This window comes from Protomyctophum parallelum, assembly GCF_964188405.1.
Source record: "Protomyctophum parallelum genome assembly, chromosome: 4".
NCBI classification, from domain to species: domain Eukaryota; kingdom Metazoa; phylum Chordata; class Actinopteri; order Myctophiformes; family Myctophidae; genus Protomyctophum; species Protomyctophum parallelum.
The window spans coordinates 29645307-29669276 of NC_139700.1; the positions used below are offsets into that span (position 1 = coordinate 29645307).

A 23970-nucleotide genomic window follows, 5' to 3' on the forward strand; every position below is an offset into this window, starting at 1 on the left:
GGGTTTATTAAAATTGAACCCATGAAAAGTATCAACAAGAGCTTGTGACAAAATAATAATGATTACATTGGATCCGTTTCCTAAAAAGTCACATTTTTGGACACAGTGTTTCCGCCCGACAACAAAGACATGTCTCTCTCTCTCTCTCTCTCTCTCTCTCTCTCTGTGTGTCCAACTGGGAGTTGCTTCATTGTGAATGAAAGAATTGCAGGTCCTGAGTGAGAACACAGTCATTCAGATGCTGCCTGCATATCACGCCAGGGGATTTCCCCTTGTCCTTTTCCATGTCTGTTGCCGTCCCTTTGATGAGGCTCTCTCCTCTTTTCTCCACAGGGCTTTTTTGAACCCATCAATGATCTAATAAAGACGCATGGCAGAGTGTGTGGGTAAGTGCATTTGCATCCTGTCAGTTGCCACTGCTTCTTATTGATTTCATCTCTCCTGTTAGACAAATACATGTTGACAATGTGTATTGGGCTGGCCGGGGGGGGAGAAATACCCCATAATTCCCACAGTAAAATCTATAGTGTCAAAATGTGGGAGGGAAAAAGATATATCTGATTACTTTTAAGAACAATATCATTTCTGCCTCAATTCCAAAATACAGTATGTTATTCAAGAGAGGTAATGCAAATGCCTCTGGGTTTTTTTTGCCACATAATAATCAGCATCATATGGTAGGCTACTCAAACGGTTTAATTTGAAGGACTCTAATTTTTTGGTATACATTAGTCCACAGACCTCCATAGCTCTGATAGTGTATACGTTGTGGTCCGACCTCTCTCCCAGTAGCCAATTGGGATGAAAAAAAAAACCCATAAAAGAGACCTTCCCTCCTTGCTTCGTTTTTTTCTGGCTCCCTTCTTTCTACATTGTGTTTAGAAATAGGAAAAGAAAGAAAGAAAGGGGGGAAGGACTAAGTGCAATGAATTAGGTTTGTTATGGCTGGATATGATGCCAGGACTGAGCCAACTGACTCAGAATTCATTACTAGAGCATTCACTGAACATAATAGCCGAGTTCAGTGTGGACTCAGATGCTTTATTTATTCTTCCAACTAGCAAAGTGGCTTTGTGGCACATTGATACAATACAATGATCTATACAGTATATATGAGATACAGGCCTCTGTAGCTTGAGGCTGGCCAACTGTCGTACTCGGCCCGATAACAACCCAAGTACTGTCGGACGAAACAATTTGCCGTGTTCCTTAAATTGTACTTTTCCACTTCCAATTTCACTGCTTTAAGGGCCTTGCAAACGGGGAGCGAGGAACACACATGTTGTTGCCTGAAACAACGACAGGTCTTCTACAGGTCTGCTGGAGAGGGGCACGACAACGCAAGCGTAAAAAAAGGTCTGCTCGAGAAGGGCACGACAACGCAAGCGTAAAAAAAGGTCTGCTGGAGAGGGGCACGACAACGCAAGCGTAAAAAACGCTAAACCGAATCCAGGTCTGGTGAGTCGCGGGCGTGTGCACGAAACGAGCACGCGAGCAACAAATTAATTGGACCGCGCGCTCACGTAAATACGCATTGAAAATGAACTATAGGTGCGTTTTATCGCTCCCCGTTTGCAAGGCCCTTTATGCTGTATCCTTTATCAGTTCTCTCACCTGATTGGATGAAATTGCTACCCAACCAGAATATGTATTTTTGGTTAATTAAAGACATGGAGTAACATGTAGGCCCCTATTACTGAACAAACATTCTCTACTGTAGCAATGATCACTATTGGAATATAGTTAGTTCATAGTTCATAATCACTTTTCTTTTTACAAAAAAATCCCCATTGGCAATGAATGGAGAATTTTACTACATTACAGTACAGTACAGTAAGTCCTTCAGCTGGGTGACAGTATAGTAGTACAGTGGTACAGTAGAGTACACTACACATACAGTACAGAGCACAGTGCGTACAATACAGAGTACAGTACACATACAGTACAGATTACAGTGCAGTACGAGTACAGCATGACTACACACTCGTACAGTACAGTACAGTACAGTGTCTGCAACCTTTTTGAAACATGTCATGTTTAAAAAAAAATTGATTTTCTAGATAGTCAGTGTGCTATTTCAATTCACCTCTCCCACTTAGACACTCCCACTTGGACACATTCCAGCCGGTCTCATTCATTCCAATGTAAATATCATTCATACACATTCAATACTGGTTCATTTTTGGAACCAGACCAGAAATATTGAAAACTAATTTGGATCTGGCAAATCTTGCACAACATATTTACAGATGTGGGGTCCGTGGCCAAATGTACATCAATTTGGGGGTCCTTCACACAGAAAAATGTTTTAGAACCAGTGATTTAGACGGCCATGCTCATGGACACTCATGGTCCTCGTGACCGGTGCCTGTGTGTTGGTTCCCACAGTACCAGTTTGCTGGCTGGCAGCTCTTGATGTCTTTGGCAGTGTCCTGCTAGTGTCATTCTCCTGGCTGCTATTTTGTCACTCACCCCTGGTTCCATCGTACAGATTGTTGCTGGTAACATGGTCACTCTTGTTGATGTTAAGTACTGCACGCAACATTCTTACTGGCACAAAAATTCACCAAACGTGACCCAGCAGCTTCTACTGTAAATAGTGAAGCTATATAATGAACTGCTGCTTCCTGTGGGGATTTGAGTCCTTATAAAAAGGCATAGGGGTCGTTAACAGCGAAGAGTCCCTGTTTATGGATGCACCTGTCACCATGCCGCCCTTCCTGTGATGCCTATAACCTCTGAGATGACGCTTGTGTTTTAATGTAGCTGCTGATGGAGGTTTATGCTGTAATGCAGTGGTTCTCAAACGGACCCCAATATATGTATTTGGCTACGGACCCACCCCCCATCTGGAAATATAGAGAAGATTAATTAGGATCGTATAGAAAGGAAAAATAGTGTTTTATCGTGTAAGAGAAATGGTTCAACTTTTGGGGGTGGGAAGGTCAGTGGTACAGTAGTAGTAGTGTGGGTGGTGGTTAAGCTCCCAGCATGCAGCATGTTCCAGGCTCACCGTGTTCTTTAAGAGTGTGTGTGTGTGTGTGTGTGTGTGTGTGTGTGTGTGTGTGTGTGTGTGTGTGTGTGTGTGTGTGTGTGTGTGTGTGTGTGTGTGTGTGTGTGTGTGTGTGTGTGTGTGTGTGTGTGTGTGTGTGTGTGTGTGTGTGTGTGTGTGTGTGCGCGTCATTCATTCATATCATATCATTCATTATGTTTATATTGTCTCAGGTACTATTTAGGTCGGAGACCAATAGTAGTGGTGGCTGATCCTGACATGCTCAGACAGGTGATGGTCAAAGAATTCAGCAGCTTCCCCAACAGAATGGTGAGCACATGAACACGCACGCATGCACGCGCGAGCACACACACACACACAGATGGACAGATGGACAGGTCACAGGCGGCCTTTCGGGCCTGGCGTAGATGAGGAGCACATGAAACAATGACCACACCAACACTAGTCTCATGTAGCCAGACATACACACACACACACACACACACACACACACACACACACACACACACACACACACACACACACACATATGGGTTGCAGATATGATTGGTTGTTTCAGTTAAACAATATGGCATCAGACATAGCAATTTCCATCAAGTGTGATGGTTCTCGCATTCCAGTCTCGTGCATTCACTGCAAGGCCTTGCGCTCCTGGCATATCTTCAAAATACAAACACAAATGTACGGAAATGGTAAAAAACTACATTTGTGGTCTTCTGATAGATTTTGTTTTTTCATCCCAGTCAGTGTTGGTCATAGGAGGTTGCCCACCTGACACGTGTGTGTGTGTGTGTGTGTGTGTGTGTGTGTGTGTGTGTGTGTGTGTGTGTGCGACTCTGTTTCTTCCATTGCAGGAAGATGATGATGTTTGTTCTCTGTACAAGGCTCACGCTGCGTGATTTCAGGAGAATAGCCTTTGGCACATTGATGTCTCTGACAGAGTGCTAACCTAACCCCCTCACCCCACCACAAGAGCCAGACAGATGCCAGAGTTTTGTGTCTGATAGATTACCATCCACATTTTGGACAGTCTTTATAGGCCCTGTTTTTAGACGACAACTGTCCCTAGGGAAAACGGCAAAATAAAATATCAGATTTTCATGCATTTTTAGGGGTTGAAACCGCAACAAAGTGAAACGCCCTGACAGAGTGGAAGGGAGTTTAAGGGGGGTATAAATCTGTGCCACCGTGACAGTTTTTGGCAAACTGTTAATATTATATATTATATTCAATCAATCAAAAATGTAGAACAGCGCGTTGCAAGGCGACACATTATGAGCGTGTAGATCTGATAAGAACCCTTTCAACAGAACACTTAAGTCTTAAACAGTCAGGCATTGATCCACTTTGAGATTGACCTTTTAAAGGTCTCTCAGGGTGAAAGGTCATGACCAATTGTTGACAATATAGTAGAACACTGTATCGTTAACCCTTTTCAGTGCAGTACGTAGTGCAATATGTCATTGTAGCCAATGAGGCAAGACAGTTTTATTGAATCAGTGGCTCAAGGCAGGATGAAGAAGTCTGCACACTGAGACTTTTCAAAAGGTCCAATTAAAGCTTAATTGATTAACGTTTCGGCACACAGTCCTCTTCATAATTGTAGTCAATGACCTGCACAAAAAACCCAGACACAGAAAGAAAAACATTTTTGGGAAATGTATTGACAAAGTTATGCAAACAATTTTGACCCGCTTTTGCGACTGTTGACCCTATAACTCGATGACCTAGCAAACACACCGTCAGACAGACAGACAGACAGACAGAACACAGAACCAGGTAGACCGTAATATAGGATATCAAAGCGAAGCTCCTTAACCAGTAAGACACACTGAGGGCGAGAAGCGACCTCGCCCATCCGCCATACTGTATATGGAGCCAGAACAGGTCGGCTCCATATATTTTGAGTGATACACTGACGGACAGGAAATGCATGATTCCATAGTTACCAAATATCAGAATATAGAGCTATTTAACATTTACTACTATAACAAAAAGTATTTACAGCACTTTACAGCACCTCTTTACAGCACTTTAGTTCAGAGAGTGTACAAAATATGGACTGTGTGCATTAGGTTCCAAATGCAGTGAGGATTTGCCAGTGTAGTGCAGCAAAGTGCAGGTACAGTACAGTAAATATGGAACGGGTCCATTAGGTTCCAAATGCAGTGAGGATTTGCCAGTGTAGTGCAGCAAAGTGCAGGTACAGTACAGTAAATATGGAACGGGTCCATTAGGTTCCAAATGCAGTGAGGATTTGCCAGTGTAGTGCAGCAAAGTGCAGGTACAGTACAGTCGGCGAGGTATTCCTGATGGGTGCCCAGGGTCACAGCTAATGATAGGCTGCCACATGCATCAGAGAGAGTTCAGAGGTCACGGGGTCACCCTGGCTTTCATCATCTTCCATACTGGCTCTGCTGCGGAGCAAAAGGTCAAAAGGGCAAGGGAGAAAATCGATGTGATTTTCTTTTCCATTTTATCCCCGTGGCTCCGACCCAGCGTGTGTGTGTGTGTGTGTGTGTGTGTATGTGTGTGTGCGTGCGTGCGTGCTCGCGTGCGTGTGTGTGTGTGTGTGCATGTGTACAATACCAAATGCAGGACGCTCACGGACTAAATGCAATGTCCCGAGGCACGGGCGAAGTGAGCATGTATGAAAATATAATGCTTTGTTTTTGCTTTGTTTATCACGCACGCATGCAGAATGCAGATGCATGTACACACCACACACACACACACACACACGTTGGTATTTCTATGCTTGTGAGGGCAACAACGAGTTATGATGTCCCTAAAACCTTGACCTTAACCTCAACCCCAAACCTATCTCTTAAACCTAAACCGAATCCTATATGCCTAATCCTAATCCTGACCCCAACCTCCTTTCCTGTTTGTAATGACTCCATCAGTCTTTGTTAACCAAAACAATATTATTTTCTTGTGGGGTCCGGTATTTTGGACCTCAAAAGTATAGTAACACGCACGCACTCACGCACGCACGCTCTAGACATTTTCACTTGCAGCCTGGGACGTGTAACACAAGCGGCTCCACTTTGGTGACTCATTTTTGTCCGTACACCAAAAACGCTGAGGGAGTCTGTAAAACCAGATTGATGAATTTGCTCAACTCTCGTCGTTGTTTTGAAGGTTTCTCTGGCCCTCCAGACACGACCACGAGAGCCTCCTTCACGCCACATTACACCACTTCATTGTTGTGGTGTGAGCTTTGCTTCCTCAACTGCACTTAACCATCGCCAGGTTCTGTGGGGCGTCTACCGCCATCCCATCCTCAGACACAGACTATGCTAAAGTAATGCTGGCATCATTAACCACTTAAACCCTAGCATATGGTCGACCGGAGTCCCTCAGGGCTCTATACTAGTGTATTGTCTGTTTTCTGTTACTGTGGGGAAAGCTTTTGCTGAAAGTAGCCCGTCGACAAGCTCGTTGATCTGCCATTTTCTGCGAAGGTCTTTCCCGCAATAAGGATGCTGGGGTTTAAGTGGTAAAAAGGAAACACAAACTCACTGAACACCACAGATAGTTTAGAGTTTTGAGTTAATTGGCACTGTCAGGCAGAAACCTTGTATCGCCGTATTTATACTTTCTATGTTTCTATGTCGTCATGTCGCACAAATTTGTGCATTCCTATGAAGCTGGAACTCTGTATACAGGTCTATTCGGTTACATTATGTAACTCTCAGAGTTAATTCCGCATGGCAGCTCTCATGGCTGACAGGAACTGCTTTATTATTCCTCCAGAGTTCTCCTCCTGCTATTGTGTTTGTGCAGCCTCAAAGGTCCAAACGTCCCAGAGGACCCAGCAGATCAGACCCACTGGGCCGCACAGGAACAACACAACACAACAGCCTCTTTCTTTCTCGCGCTTCCATCTTTCGCGAGATGATTTGACTCGGCCCGGCGGCACATGGCGCATGTCGGCGGAAATGAAATAGTGATGCATTGAATTGTTGATAGGGTGGGGGGTGGGGGTTGGACGGTAGAGGCGGGGGTTGGACGGTAGAGGCGGGAAGGCGAGATGAGGTGGATGGAAGGGATTGACAAGAATGGGCTTTTTTTCGTTTTCATTTTTCTCTTCTATTTCTCAGAATCACCCCACCCCCCTCGGCCTGTGTGAAACACATACAGTTCAGGGTGTGCTCTGTGTGTGCGTGTGTCAGTATATATCATAAAGCAAAATAAATGAGTGAAGTGAAAACTGTGTGTGTGAAAGAAAATTAACTGTACATAACTGACACTCAGGAAGACTTTAACATACAGACAGCGAGCGGCATTCCTTCCATTGCTTCGTGTCTCAGGTTCTGATCAAAACCCTTACTTGTCTATTCCTCTCCCAGAACACGCGCTTCACCACCAAGCCCATGAGCGACTGCTTGTTGATGCTGAGGAACGAACAGTGGAAGCGGGTTCGAAGCATCCTCACCCCCTCCTTCAGCGCCTCCAAGATGAGAGAGGTGAGTCACATTGTCTTCCTCTCCTCCTATCAGACCCCCAGACGCTTAAATGTCATCCAAGCCACTCGCTAGTACTCCATGTCATTATCATTCTTCATTGATTTGAATACCATGAATTCATCCATAAATATTCTGACAGCACAGCACACAGTTGTTCGATAACAGCCTTTTTTAGGACGCAGGCATGTACGGTATTGTGTTTGATTGATTGATTGATTGAAGCATTTATTAACAGTTTGCAGAATGCGTACATTTCACATGAAAGCACAACTCAATACAAAGACTGTTACTGTGGACGACACACTGATAAAGCATTACACTTGTTTACAACAGGGTCCACCATTTTCAATTCATCAGAACATTTGCAAATATACACTATCATGTAAGGAGGTAAAAAGGGAGAGGAAACGTATACAGTAAGGGGGTAAGGGGACGGGGGAGGATTCAGATTTTACGGGGGCCAGTTTCGAATTGCAGCCGTCCGTAGGTGCCCTTTGAGAGCGCTTTTGAAGGAGTCAAGGGATTTGCATGTCTTAATGACTGTTGGTAGGGCGTTCCACATTTTGGTGGCATAGGAGTGAAATTAATTTAGTCCCTTGTTTGTGCCTAATCTGGGTTGAACACTGTGTGATGTGTGATGCACTCGTGTACAGTAATGTAAAGTAATCAAGTACATTTAGTACAAGTACAGTGATTTTTTTATTATTATTTTTTTATTTCTTTTTTATTTAGTGGAGCATTTCCAATGTTCAATACTCCTACATCTCAGAAGCAAATATTGCACATTTTGTTTTACTCCACTACAATTATTTAACAACTTTAGTTTCTCGTTCGTTAGATTTTGATTATTTTAACACATGTATGTATTAACCACTTGAAATCCAAAGTGACTACACGTACATTTGGAAACTTGCGAAATGGGATATTCTGCAGAATGAGTACTTTTACTTTCAGTACAGAGTATTTCTACATTGTGGTAGTATTATTTTAAGTATAAAATGTGATGAGTTCTTCCACCACTGCTCACGTATTCTATATAGCTCCACAGGGCGGTGGATAGAAGGTCATCCCTATACGATGCTGATGCACGTGATGCAAACTGACAGCATTATGTTGAAGCAATAAGCCACCAGAGGCTTATTAATAATACACCACAGCCTTGGGTGGCTTATTGCTGACTCAGCCAATCAGAATCAAGCAGTGAAACTATCCGTCTGAAGTTAAACACTCTCTCTCTGGGTTAAAGTCATATTGTTGTTTCTTAACGTTTTCCAATTTAAACCATTTAGGCCTGACGTCGACATTTTTAAAATGTCTAAAGCACAGTTTTCTGAAAAACCTTATGTTTCTATATCAGTGGTGCTCAATATTTAATGTCAAGGACCCCAAAAAGTATATGTAATATGCCTCTGCCTCTTTCACTGGTATATTTTCCACAATAACCAATATTAACCACTCCGCATGAATCTCTTCTCTAAGCATTATTAAATACAATTTTTATTTTGCCACGAGTGTCAGCTCATGACACGCTACATTTCTGACGACGAGTTGTTGCTTTGCAAAATATCACAGCAGTGACTCGGCAGTGTTAGTTTGGACAGCAAATTTTGATTTAGTTTTAGTCAAAGTCTTTTGAATAAAATATGTCCAGCTATGTCCTCTATGTCTGTGTAAACGCAAACATTGAAGACAAAAGTGTGTAAAGACAAACATTGAAGACAAAAGTGAGGACGCAAATTGTGATTGGCCAGAATGAGATGATGTATGATGACGTATGATGTTTTGTCTACAATGGTGTCGTAATGATTGGCTTTACACTTGGTTTCAACACCCGACCTAAAATGACTTTGTCTTTTAGTTCGACATGATTTTGTCTCCACTAGTCTAGTTTTTATTTTATTTTATCATAGTTATAGTCGACGTGATTAACACTGGTGTGCGCCGTGCGGTCTCACCCAATCTCTTCTTTGTCTGTCAACTGGAATCCTTCACTTAGTACTGAACCAGAGTGCTGTGATTTTGGACCTGGGCCCAAAGAAACCAGGCTAGATCATTGACATGAAATATTTTAAATTGAGTCTGAGGACTTTAAAAACACGCGCAGGAGATTTAGGGCTTGTAATTGGGTTGGAAATGATAGCTCCGTCGCCGTGCAGCGGTTATCCGAGCATAACATTTAATTAACGTCTGATAAATCCAATGCGGATGGATGAGACTCAAAGGAATGTTCTTCTCTTTTTAAAGCTCCTCTCTCTCTCCTCCCTGTGTGGTTCCCTCATTCACTTTGTCATTCTGGCTCCCGTGTGCTGTTTATATTGTAATACAGTATCAAGTTTTTAAGCCCTAACCACACCAAAGGGTCAAGACGGTTTTATCGTTGTCCCTGCGGTTTGTTATGTCTTGTTGCACAAAGCAACAAAAGCAAAAGCAATTTCTGTGCTCGGACGGACCCAGCCAGCCAGCCAGAGACACACATTGCTGGGCAATGGAGTGGCTGCGCCACTCAAAAAACTATACTATACATTGTAACTCTGCAGTCAAGTATACAATTTACAATTTAGGCATTTAGCAGACGCTCTTAATCCAGAGCGACTTACATTAAGCAGGAACAAAAAGCATGGGAATAAAAGCATTTATAAAGCATTTATCATGAAACATGCGTAAGCTAAGAAAGTAACAGTGGAATATCTATATTATGAGACTATACATATAAACTATATATCTATACTACTATGCTATACATATGTACTATGGCGTGCTATGACTATATACAATGCAATTATAGTGCTGTCTACATAACATGCTATAAGTCTATCAAATGCTATCTAAGTCTACCAAAATGCTATCTAAGGGGGTAGGATAAGTGCTGTACTGTACTGTAGTACAATGGTTGTCAAAGTGGGGTCCTTGGAGGGCTTCCACGTGGTCCCCAGCATTAGACGATGAGCACTTAGGAGAGCTTGTGTATGCTATTTGTGTACCATTTGGCCTCTAGTGGCTCTACCTTTGAGACTGCAGATGTTATTACTTGCGCAAGCAGAGCGCGCAAGTAATAATTTCGCCCGGTCTTCGTTCACCGTGACAGCCAACCCGCCATTTGATGTGTATGCAAAAAAAACAGCAAATCTGGGCCTGGTTTGCTGGGACCAGATCACATAAATGACCATATGTCTTACGTCATCATTTAGAGCTAGTCATACGTATACTATATACATAATCAGTAAAATAAAATAGCAAATTGTGCCTGATTTGCTGGGACCAGAGTACGTGGTGTGTATATGTATGACTAGCTCTCAATGATGACGTAAGAAATATGGTCATTTATGTAATCTGGTCCCAGCAAACCAGACACAAATCTGCTGTTTTATTTGCATACGCATCAAGTGGCGGGTTGGCTGGCACGATTTTTGGCGCAAAGTAACCACGCTATACCTCTAATCAACTTACAACTACATACTCTATATAGTATATGTATATGTATATGTATGTCTTACGTCATCATTTAGAGCTAGTCATACGTATTCTATATACATAATCAGTAAAATAAAATAGCAAATTGTACCTGATTTGCTGGGACCAGAGTACATGGTGTGTATATGTATGACTAGCTCTCAATGATGACGTAAGAAATATGGACATTTATGTAATCTGGTCCCAGCAAACAAGGCACAAATCCGCTGTTTTATTTGCATACGCATCAAGTGGCGGGTTGTCTGGCACTGTTTTTGGCGCAAAGTAACCACAGTATACCGCTAATCAACTTACAACTACATACTCTATATAGTATATGTATACGTATATTTTAATTCAGTTTATATACCTTTTTTTTCATCACATATCAATGATTTATTTTTCTTTAAAAAACTAAAAAGGGATCCAGAATATATCCACATCGATAAAAGTGTATTTCTTATATAGATATAAACTTGAACCATACTTAATAATACTAGGTGTTTATATGCATAAAGTAGGTAGGTAGCAAATAGTTACATCTAATAATTATAATTTCAAACGTTCCTTCACAGAGATACTGAGATTTGACAGTTTACAGCGCAGCGGTCGAAAGAACTTGCATGCTCTGCTTGCGCACTAGTTGGCCATTTATGGCCTACTAGTGTGCAACAAGCAAGTATGCACTCGACAGAGTGCAGTTCTAGTTAATGAATTAATATAATAATTAATAGTTAATTATATATCCACCATCTTTGACAGGACCTTGAGAGATTTTCACATGTGCATATATACAGTATACTAATTGTGAAGAAATATCTCACTTTTAATATGATAGCAATTAGCAAATTATTGTGTATCGTGTTGTGTCCAGATCATTTAGTGATGTGTGTGTGTGTGTGTGTGTGTGTGTGTGTGTGTGTGTGTGTGTGTGTGTGTGTGTGTGTGTGCGCGCGTGCGCGTCTGAGTCTGAGAGAGAGGGGTGGTCATTCGGGATGTTAATTGTAATTACTGCACTGGTGGTCACCATGGCAACCCCAACCACCCTGATCTCAGTGTGACCATTTTGTGTGTGTGTGTGTGTGTGTGTGTGTGTGTGTGAAGTTGTGCACGCGTTCCATTTTGGATGGAAACCACATATGTCCAAAACTCCAAATTAAACTAGTTACTGAGAGAGTGAGGTCTAGCCAACACCAACTCGGGATTCCTGGATCGCTGCCCTCCACAATTTCCAATTTCAATCAGCTTCTTGAGCTCTGTAGTGTTGCTACACGCTTCTTTCTCCTCCTGGCTTTGCCCTGAAGAGTCATTTTACTTGCCTCAAGTTCTGGGTGTCTGACGCAGTGCCCTGCCAGCCTCATCCTTCTCTCTCTGACCTTGTCCGTGACCCGTGGTATAGGTCCCCATAGAGGTCCACATCTCTGCAGGATTAAAATTCAAAAATAGCAAAAGTAACAGTACTTTTAATGCTTTTTGCTCTTTGTAGTATGATGAAGTAGGGCATTAAACCGACCAGCAATCATGAACTATACTATACTGTACTGTATGTGCGGAGGGGGTTTACGAGGGTTGCTGTTGTCTGAGAACCAGTACCTGTGATTCAGGCCCCTTTTGAACAGCTCTCATAAAAGGACCTGGCCGCGTCTGCAGCCAACTGCGGTCGCTCCAATAACACTTAATCACCACAGCCTTACTGTTGTTTCGGCCTCCTTCAGGTTTAGCATATTGCATTTCTCGTCCGACTGGAACGCCATAAACATGTTTTTCTTGGCGCAGGGCCCCCTCACACACACACGCACACACACACTGTCCAGTATGAGACTACTAATTACACCACCTCATGTCCCGCCATACCCACCGAGCACAAGCACGCACATTGTCTGCAGTCAGGCAGAAACCTTCTATCTCCAATGATATTTCAACTTTCTATGCGTTTTTGTAAATTAAAGGTAGGGTACGTGATTTAGTTTTTAGTTTTTTGAGGGGCGCTAGCCCCTCCTATGCCCACTTGATTGGCTGAGCACGGAACGTGATGCATGATGATCTATGATGATCAGAGCGCCCCTCACTTCAGTTCTGCTCATTTATTTGCATCATCACACTTCATTTGTATCATTTCACCTCTTTATCCTAATTAATAAAATTGGTATCCCGTCCTGAAAATGCAGTTTCTGTTCATTTAAGAGCTGGAGAGAGGGAGGCCCCTGTTACTGAACAAACAATCTAGAGCAATGATTACTATCAGAATATATAGAACTAATTAACACTTATTTTAATACTATCCTACAATAAGAGTGTCACACACGCCTTGAATTTGAGATCAGTATTTGAAATGCAAACAGTTCATTAACTGTATTGACCAACAGTAAGCTGAATCTGCACAACATTCTGCAGTTGTTCTTGTGTCGTCTCGTTGGTGTCGGGGAGAAACCTCGTATCTCAATATTTCAATGTTAATGTGTTTTTTGTTTTGTTTTTCATGAATGAATGCCGTCCTTCATCATACAAAAATGTCTCACAGAAGTAGTGAAAAATTACTATTTTAATTTAAAACAAAATATTCTAAAAAAAGGAACGGTTTTTCGGGACATACGAGGTTTCCACACACCAGGACACTGATCCAGCGTTTTGCATGGGAGGCTGCTTCCAAATGGCCGTTTCAGAACCGTGTGCGGTTCTGAAATGCATCTTTTATGAGTGGCTATTATGGACTTTACAAGCTCTGTCGAACAAACACTGGGGCAAGATTCTCACAAAAAAAATGTTATGCTTATGCTTCCCAGCAGTTTCAACCAGGAATGTGTTTTGTGTTTACGGCTTTGCATGTCTGCTCGTTCATGTTTGTGTTAAACCAATGAGTAACCAGACACACAGGAGGGCAGTGGTCAGTGTGTTGCCAAGTCCGCTTATTACAAGCCACTTTGTAATTTGCTATGTTTGGTGTTCTTTTCCTGAAGTTGTCGGCGGTTCTCAAACATTTCCATGTCAAGGATCCCCAAATCAATATAATGGTCGTGGACCCCCATCTAAAAATATTTTGAGCCAGGGGACCCCCGTGCAAGATTTGTGTAGTTAAAAGGACTGAAAAATATACTTTTGTTAAGATTGTTTAAGTGGTAAACACTGATATTATATTAAGTAACTTTGCTGGGGACCCCTGCTCTGTGGTGTAACCATGTGGCCTATTTTGGGAAACCATCCATTTCATTTAAGATTTTAACCACTTTAACCAGTTTATTTTATACTTTGGCTATTCAAAAATAGCAAACACATTGTTTCTGAAAAGAGTTTGGACATTTGTAGAATCGGCCTCATGGTCTTCGGGAGGGGTAAAGGGACAGTCAAATGCCTGTTGCCTATATATATATATATATATATATATATATATATATATATTTATTTTTTGATCAAGGGCATTGTCTTGGACTGGCGGCACCCTAAGAAGATTGTGATGTGTCTGTCTGTTGGCTATCTGAACAGCACTGCTGTGGTCGACCACACCATCACAACCTGCAATCACACTGCAGAGATGCTATTGATCATTGACCCCACGTATGTGTGTGTGCGTGCGTGCGTGCGTGCGTGCGTGCGTGCGTGCGTAGATTTGTCGACTGTCCATCCATCCGTCCGACTGAGCAGCGGCCCCTCCCATGCAGCCCCCAGTGTGGGGGCACCAGTGTCATGAGGTATAGATTTTCATCTGCACCACTATTTGCTCACAGAGGAGGAGGACACTGCTCCTGTCATGTCCAATCAGTGCGTCCGTGCTTCTTCATCTAAGACCCAAGACCCCCCCCCCCCCCCCATCCCTCAGTCTCGGAGCTGACCCCCGCCCCTGTAGCCCAGACCTGTGTAGCGCGCTCTCTCTCTCTCTCTCTCTCTCTCTCTCTCTCTCTCTCTCTCTCTCTCTCTCTCTCTCTCTCTCTTGGTGTGCGTGCTGTTGGCCTGTCGTGTGTCCCCCCACTGTATTGCGTGCATGTGCATTGTGCACATCTTGTTACCGGGGCGGACCGGGGTGTTTTCCAAATCACCCAAATCACTGAATGCTCCTTTAACAATACTGTAGCTATTTTTGAAAGCGGGACCTGATTTACAACTGCTTTTTTCCATCTACACCAAATCTCTTCGCCTAAAATTAGCCTAAAACTTGTTTTCGACAATGTTGGACAAATGCCCCCCAGAATATTATGCATGCTTGCTGGGATTCAAGTGGTTTTCGTTTTGAACGTTTTGAACGTGAGCCAGGCAGGCAGACAGGCAACAAGGCAGACAGGCAGGCAGACAGGCAGGCAGACAGGCAGGCAGGCAGGCAGGCAGGCAGGCAGGCAGGCAGGCAGACAGACAGGCAGGCAGGCAGGCAGGCAGACAGGCAGGCAGGCAGGCAGACAGACAGACAGACAGACAGACAGACAGACAGGCAGGCAGGCAGGCAGGCAGACAGGCAGGCAGACAGACGGTCTTGTCACTCCTGTGCTCCGTCATGACACACTATCCCCCGCCCCTCGCTGCCAGTGTCAAGATCTCATCTTTCATTGGATCCAGCGTTTTATCGACCGCTGTCCTCTGCAGCGTGCCAAGCTGGACGGGATGATAGAAGATGGGAGAGATCAGGGGGATGCACAAGGAAACCCCTTTGGGTCCATTTTGACACAGCACTCCGAGATATGCAAATGAACACTGCAGGATTTCACTGTGTGGGAAGGTTTCTGAATTTGTATAGCCACCGTTTCTAATGGCAGCATGCGCTGACGTTGATGGAGACGCACACATGCAACACACACACACACACACACACACACACACACACACACACACACACACACACACACATACACACACACACACACACACACACACACACACACACACACACACACACACACACACGTACGTGTGTGCATGCCGAGGCAAACAACATAGCATGCATCATGTTAATGAGCTATTACAGTAGCCCTTCAGCCACAATTCTTCCTCTCTCTCTCTCTCTCTCTCTCTCTCTCTCTCTCTCTCTCTCTCTCTTCTCTGTCTCTCTCTTTATCTGTCTCTCGGTGTGTGTGTGTGTGTGTGTGTGCGTGTGCGTGTGCGTGTGCGTGCGTGCGTTCTCTTTTGGGTTAGTCGATCTTTTGTACTTGTTTTGTTTCCCTTGGCTGAAAAAACACTGCACCCCGCACTTCAACGTCCCTTTTCATCACTTCTTCTTGTTTAAACAGATCTGTGTCTCATTGTAGCTTAGAAATACTAGCTCACAAAACCATGAAAATGTTAATTTGCTGTTAGGAATACAGCATGTAATCAAGGTGTCATCACTTGTTGTCAAGCGTTTGAAGCTCCTGGTGGTAAGCAGCAATTCAAATAAATGGTAAATGTACTGCATTTATATATAGAACTTTTCTCCAATGCGCTTTCCAAGTATTTCACATTCACCCATTCACATTCACACACAGAAGGACCAAAAAAATGTACTATTGATACAATCGATTATTTTCATAGCAACGATTCGATAACGATTATTTGCATTGCAAAACGATATAATACTATACATAGTCAATGTTGCTGTTTTTATTTAAATATACTTCGATTCTTAAATTCTTCCGATGCAGTTACTATATTGTTACACCCTTAACACACACACACACACACAAGTAATGTAGATGCTCTGTTCATACACTAATCTCTCTCTCTTTCTCTCACAGAATCTCTCACTCTCTCATGGGTGCTCTCTCTCTCTTTCCCTCTCTCATATTTTTGCGCTCTCTCTTCCCCTCTCCCTCTCTCTCCCCCCTCTCGCTCCCACTCTCTCACCAGCTCTCTCTCTCTCCAATCAATCGTTTTTTGCTGTTAATTGCTATATTGACCAATCATATGGGTGTTCTGTGGTTGGATAGAACTGTTTGATCGGCATATTTTTCTTGTACTGCAAAAAGTGGTTGTGGAAAAAGGCTTTTAATGAAACGGTCTTAAAGGGACATTTCACCGCTGGAAGTAACTGCAGTCACTCAATGTTAATAGTATTTGTAGTAGATAACAGTAGCACAATTTGAAATTTGCATCCTATGGCCAGAAAAATAATGAAGTCTGTGTGTTTGACTGGATTTGCTGAATTCCTACAATGCCCATAATGCTTTTGTGCACTTCCCCTCCTTGTAGACAGGGGGCAGGCTGCATGGAGGTGTGACTTTGTAGTCCAGGAAGGAAGTGAGACCACATTTTCATGACAGGTTCTTGGTTATGAACATGGCGTCATGACTAAAATAACTAAAAAAGCATATTACACACATGTCATAAACATCATTAAAATAAGCCCTGTTGCAAAAGGGATGAAGTGGCCCTTTAAACATCTCTCTGCATATACAGAACCACACTGTATTGAGTGTCTCTATAATGCATTTCGAAATATTTCTTGATAAAAATTATATATAATTATATATAATTCCGTTATATATCAATACATACTACTTTAGTTTTACAAAAATGCAAACAATTCAAATATTGTATTTATCTTTTTTGTTTATTTTTTCTTTTAAAATAATGTACGTTGGTCTTCTTCGAAAAACACCCCTGTGCATTAATGTTTTATATTAATACATTTTTAGTTTTTTGAAGGCTACACTTTCATTACACTGCGTTCACCGTGCTTGCATGAAAGAGAGAGAGAGCGCTGCCGTTAATGAATAAATGAATTAATTAGATCTTGTTTGATCTATCATCATCAGACATCGTTCTCCCTTTGGTAATGACCTCAGTAATGGTGCTGACTTTAATGGTCTTTTAATTGATTTGGCTGCTTTAGTCGTGTGTGTGTGTGTGTGTGTGTGTGTGTGTGTGTGTGTGTGTGTGTGTGTGTGTGTGTGTGTGTGTGTGTGTGTGTGTGTGTGTGTGTGTGTGTGTGTGTGTGTGTGTGTGTGTGTGTGTGTGTGTGTGTGTGTGTGTGGAATTGATCTGACCTCACCGTTCAAACCTGCATGCTTATCCCTTTTGTTTAAAAGGAAAAAAATGTTCAACCTTGATTATATTTTCTGAGCGTTTCAAATAACAAGCAATATACATAAAGCAATCAATTGCTGCCAATAAAGTAGACACACGTGTGTGTGTGTGTGTGTGTGTGTGTGTGTGTGTGTGTGTGTGTGTGTGTGTGTGTGTGTGTGTGTGTGAGAGAGAGTGTGAAACGCGTGTGTGAAACGCGCGAAACAATTAAAAACCTAATAGAAATAATCATAGTAGAACGATGCAGCATGCAATCTGCTTAATGGCGCTGAATGCAAATGGCTAGAATATAACCACAGGTCAATGAAGTGTCACACAGCATACAGTGTAACCAATAAAACATGTAGATTAATAACAGACGTCAAGACAACCACATCCTCGATTGAAACACGCCGTTTCCCTGGAAATGTAATGTTTGGTTCCAGTTGTAATTCTCACACTCTTTCTATAATTCCCCATATCATCTATTGTCTTGTAGATGGTTCCTCTGATCAACACGGCAGCAGATGCCCTGATGACCAACCTGAATGCCCGCGCAGAGTCAGGAGAAGCTTTCGACATTCACAGGCAAATACCAACCTCCAATACAGTACACGTACACCTTTAACCCATTTTGGACTGAGGCCGATTAAAAAAAAAAAGGCTTCTAAATCCTAAAATTTTTCTATGTCAGTGGTGCTCCACCTTTTTCATGTCAAGGACATTTTGCCGCGGACCCCCATCTGAAAATATGTAGTTCCAGGGACCCCGCCCAGAAGCAAAGATTTTAGTTCAAAACGTTCACTCTAAAAGAATTCAAAGATTTGCGCCACATTCTCACGATTTTCTAAAAATAGCAGATCTACAAGCTCGTAGCGCGACACTCGGTGGCGCGCTATGAGCTTGTAGATCTGCTATTTTTCAACAGCTAAAGCATAACATAATGCATTCATACTGTACATTCATTCAGCCAAACCGAATTCAAGAGTGTCAGCTTCTGCTAGACTGCTGCACATTTAGGGCTATATCTTGCGCCACCCCTTAACCCTTATCCCTAAACTTATTTACTATATTTTTTAAACCTTTTAAAATAGTGCAAATAGCTGATCTACAAGCTCACAACGTGTAGATGTAGATCGGCTAGTTGAACTATTTTAAAATTGATTTTCAAAATAGTAAAAAATGGCAAATAAATGTAGGGATAGGGGATAAGGGTGGCGCAAGATGGAGCCCATCATGTATGCATGAAAGAACATTGTTCTTGTTTACGGGCCATCATAAGTTGCTCATAACTCTATGAGCAACTCGCCCAAATGCCCAAGGCTCTTTTTCTTTCTTTCTTTCTTTCTTTTCTTTTTTTTCCTTGACAAAATTGTATTAACCCATTTAGACCTGAGGACGATTCTACAAATGTCTTCTAAATCCTGACAGTTTTCTGAAAAACCCTGTTTCTATGTCAGTGGTTCTCAAACTATTTCATGTCAAGGACCCCCATAAATATATGTAATTGGCCGCCGACCCCCATGTGAAAATATGTTGTTCCAGGGACCCCCCAGAAGCAAAGATTTTAGTTAAAAACGTTCGCTCTGAACAGTGGCGTTTCTGAAAATCCTGGGACCCCCCTGCAAGGATTGGGTGGGGGTCCTTTCACCACAGTGTAGCCTATAACATTGTTAATAAGAGTGCTTGCTTCAATAAGAATGTGTACACACTAATTCGGATACAACAACTGTTCAGGAGGAGGAAAACTATTTTTTTATTTTATCCAAAATGAGTTTATAGCACAGGCAGACTCTTCACATACTAGAGCATGTCTGAAATAAATGTCAGAGCTGAAATCGACATGTACATGTAGCTAGGTGTAATGTTAGAGACAGTCCAGAAGTGAACCTTTCAAGCCTGTTTTCTCAACTCACTGTTTTCTGCAAGACATTACTCTATAAGCCATATCTCCAAAATTGGTGGGTCAAACTGAACAACCAATATGTCAATTGAAGCTCTGATTCCCTGCTTTCATATGACATGGAGAATGACTTAGCCTTGGTCAGAAACGGTCACAGTTGCCCTACAGCCAGGTAGGACATTGAAACTTCAGCAGCCATTTTACACAAATAAATGTCCCTTGAAGCTTCAGCACCAACGAAAGGAAAGGAAGTTCTGCAGTGAGAGAAGAAAATAAAGAGAGGCTGTGTATTATTATTCTAATTGAGGCCATTATAGAGCATAATACATTATATCACCATTCACTCATAATTATATGTGCCGCATGTGTGTGTGTGTGTGTGTGTGTGTGTGTGTGTGTGTGTGTGTGTGTGTGTGTGTGTGTGTGTGTGTGTGTGTGTGTGTGTGTGTGTGTGTGTGTGTGTGTGTGTGTGTGTGTGTGTGTGTGTGTGTGTGTGTGTGTGTGTGTGTGTGTGTGTGTGTGTGTGTGTGTGCGTGCACGCACTCGTGCGCTACACATCCATACACAAGCACAAAACAGAGCAGACTACACTAAGGTGGTGTACAGATGTATTTTGAGTTACCTGGGCAAGTATTTAGCCGATCTGCCCTTTTTGCCACACGGAGACAGCGTTTTGGGGGACTTAACCGGCTCATTTTGAAACCACCTTCCATTGGGAAAGTTTGGAGACGCGACTTTCTCGTCTCCGTGTGTATACCAAATGCCAACTAATTTGCTGAAACGGTGATGTTATAGTCCTCTCGCCCCCTCCAAACTAACTAGTGTTAATGGTTTATTATCATTCACAGCTATTTTATATTTGCATCTTTAAATCTCGTCTCCAAAAATTGCCGATCTGCAGCCCGCATGCATGAGCTTGTAGATGAGCTATTTTTGGAGAACAGATATAAATTATGGTGATTACCAATCTGGAAAGACAAGAAAGAAACGGATGATCTTCTACATTATTGTTACTATTAAATGGTGTAGTGTAGAATAGATTAGTATATAGGCTATACAAGTTAGGCAGCACAGCCTCATCTCAGGCAGGTCTGACTGCAGTGCACACTGCAGTCAGATAAACACTACTGTCCGTGTCCACATTCCTCTATAAACGGACTGTTTCCAATTGCTTGTATTTTTTTATACTTTTGTATAGCCTATGTGCAATGATTAGCGCTGTGCTGCGCAGCAGGTGGAATCAATCTAAACGAGCAATTATCTGACATTCAGAGGTGTTGTGCACCAAAGTCAAAGTCAAACTCAAAATGGTCACATATTTCGGCCACCGCCATGCTGGAATGCCCGAGTGGGAGTGAGCGGGTGGCCAAGATTTTTAATATTGGAATTTGGTTTTATGGGTGGTCTCAAAAGTTCAGTCATCTGGGAGATAGTGTGAGTAGAGCTGATTCTCCTTTACGTGGAAAGGAGCCAGTGGCAGTTTGGGCTTCTAGGATCAATAACCCTATTTACTTAGTTTAACAGGTTCCCCCAGGGCTCTATGCCATTTCCGCTGGTATTTTCCTCTACGCCAAATCCCGCCGAAAATAGATGATCAGCATCTACAGGCTCAACTAGCGACACGTTGGGAGCTTGTAGATCTGCAATTTTCGGTGAATATTTGCCCTAGCAGCCACCTGCTCGGTGAAGCTGTAAAAAACATTCCCCTCCTCTGTCCCAGTGACTGTTGTATTGTCTTCTTTGCATGTGTGGTTCGTGACATGAATGAAAGCAGGATGTATGCATATGAAGGGATTATTATTGTGTACTGTAATAAATTAGTTCATTAACATGCTGCATGCTATGTTGTTTGTCTTGATGCATCTGCACGCACGCACGCGTGTGCGTGTGCGTGTGTGTGTGTGTGTGTGTGTGTGTTCAATTTGGAGGAGGCGTTGTTTTCCATGATTTATGTCTGCTGCCCTGTGTCCGACATGTCAGCTGTACTGTATGTAACGATGCTTTGCCTTCCATGCACGTTGTAACTGGCTGCTCTGCCACTGTCAAACTGCACTGGCAGTGTTTATGTCCTTTGTACAAGGTATTCCTGTACTTCTCATTATGTGGACATAAATTAACATTTCAAATGTGTGTGTGTGTGTGTGTGTGTGTGTGTGTGTGTGTGTGTGTGTGTGTGTGTGTGTGTGTGTGTGTGTGTGTGTGTGTGTGTGTGTGTGTGTGTGTGTGTGTGTGTGTGTGTGTGTGCGTGTGCGTGTGCGTGTGTGCGAGCAGGTCTTTGGGTTGTTTCACCATGGATGTGATCGCCAGCGTGGCGTTCGGGACGCAACTGGACTCTCAGAACGACCCCGACGACCCATTTGTCCACCACGCCCAGAAGTTCTTCTCCTTCACGTTCTTCAGACCCATCCTGATACTATTCAGTCAGTGTTCTGTTTGTTCCTTCTCTCATTGATGATCTATGTACGTGCACATTCTGTTTGTTCCTTCTCTGATGGATGATCTATGTACGTGCACATTCAGATGTCCTGACCGGAAGATTTAAAGTTGCTTATATATTCACTATTTTAGCTATTTCCTTTTTGTGTGTGTGTGTGTGTGTGGGGGGGGGGGTAGTAATGTTATAAATGTATGATTGAAGTAATGAAAACACGTGTCACATCATCACATGTAGATAGAAGGATTGAGATAGAAGTCAGATGAATCAGAGAAAATACATGGCAATTGCCATCCCTTGAGACCCAAAATGACACCCCTTGCTAACTCAACTGTGTGTGTCCCCTCCCCCATCATAGTCGCCTTCCCTGTCATCCTGGCTCCGCTGGCACGCCTCATCCCCAACAAGAACCGAGATGACATGAACAATTTCTTCATCAGCTGCATTCAGAAGATCATCAAGCAGAGAGACGAGCAGCCTCCTGAGCAGGTGCGTCTGAACGCTGAACATCCCCGGTGTCACACCACAGTCAGTCACACAATGTCACCAATCTATTCTATCCTCTGAGCTCTGAACATCCCCGGTGTCACACCACAATTAGAACATCAGAATGCTTTACGTATACGCCACTTCAATGCCTTTATGCTGCCGACACTGAATTCGGCAACAATGTGGTTCTCAAACCTTTTAAAGGTTTCATGGCATTCATTTTAATTTATAATTTTTTTTAGTTTTTCTTTTAGACCACAGAAAATCTATACTGAATGTTACAAGTTTTTATGTCACAATCCCTTTAATTAAAAGGACCCCCAGCTTGGTATGTATTATGCCACAGCAATGCAAATGGGTTAACACTGAGAGGGGTTCATTGTCTCCACCAGGCCGAAGGCATGGGGGGAGAGTATGTTTTGCACTCCGTGTGTCCGTGTGTCCGTGTGTCTGTCCGTCCGTGTGTCCGTGAGCAGCTAATCTCGGCCACCGTTAACCCGGTCGATGCCAAATTTTGCACACACACTCCCTGGATGCCAACGATGAACCTCTGCCCCAAACTTTCCAGAACGGCATGTTATAGCGCCACCAGGAGGCCGCTTTGTGCAAAACAAGTTTTTGCACAGTACACCTACAGATTTTGTCCAAACATCACGCAAATTGGTACACAGTCTCTCTAGAGCCATTCAACGAAACGCGTCTTTCAGATTTCTCAGACTCCATCCTGATTGGTTAAGATTGGCTTCCAAAGTTCACAGGAGTGCTCAGTTTCAAACAAAATGCTGCAAATCATGAACACATAGCGTGATTTCCGTGAAATTGTGCACGCACATTCCCACTAGGCCGAGGAAGAAATGCCACATGAACAATTTCAACTCAGCCTCAAGGTGGCGCTATAACTGGCCGAAAAGTGTTTTTACCTCTAACTGCACGGATCTGTGGATAACTTTGTATGCCAACTCCCTAGTTTACTTTTGTTGCCCTTTTATCCAACCACCAGATGAAGGCAAGCTGCAATGTCCTACATTCCTATCCTGGTGGAGACCTGTGCCCAGAAGGGCACTTTTTCTAGTTTGGTTTCATTTGTACACTCTCAGAGTTACTGGACAGCTGGGGACCCCCTGGAATCCCCTCAAAGACCCCTGGGGGCCCCAGACCCCACTTTAAGAACCAATCTTGATGGTATCCAACAAACAATGTAATAACGGCTAAATGTTACAAATGTATTTCATCAGCGCTGCTCAGA

The 23970-nt window shown here is 42.9% G+C and overlaps 1 protein-coding gene across 2 annotated transcripts in view; it reads left to right on the forward strand.

Annotated features, from left to right (window-relative positions):
• tbxas1 (thromboxane A synthase 1 (platelet)) overlaps positions 1–23970 on the forward strand; it is a 115017-nt gene that overhangs the window by 49383 nt on the left and 41664 nt on the right. For both annotated transcript variants that reach the window (XM_083763197.1, XM_083763198.1), the window contains 6 exons: positions 334–386; positions 3226–3322; positions 7369–7485; positions 18398–18486; positions 22073–22221; positions 22594–22724. In XM_083763197.1, the coding sequence (XP_083619323.1) occupies positions 334–386; positions 3226–3322; positions 7369–7485; positions 18398–18486; positions 22073–22221; positions 22594–22724 (636 nt within the window). The remainder of the gene's footprint in view (positions 1–333; positions 387–3225; positions 3323–7368; positions 7486–18397; positions 18487–22072; positions 22222–22593; positions 22725–23970) is intronic.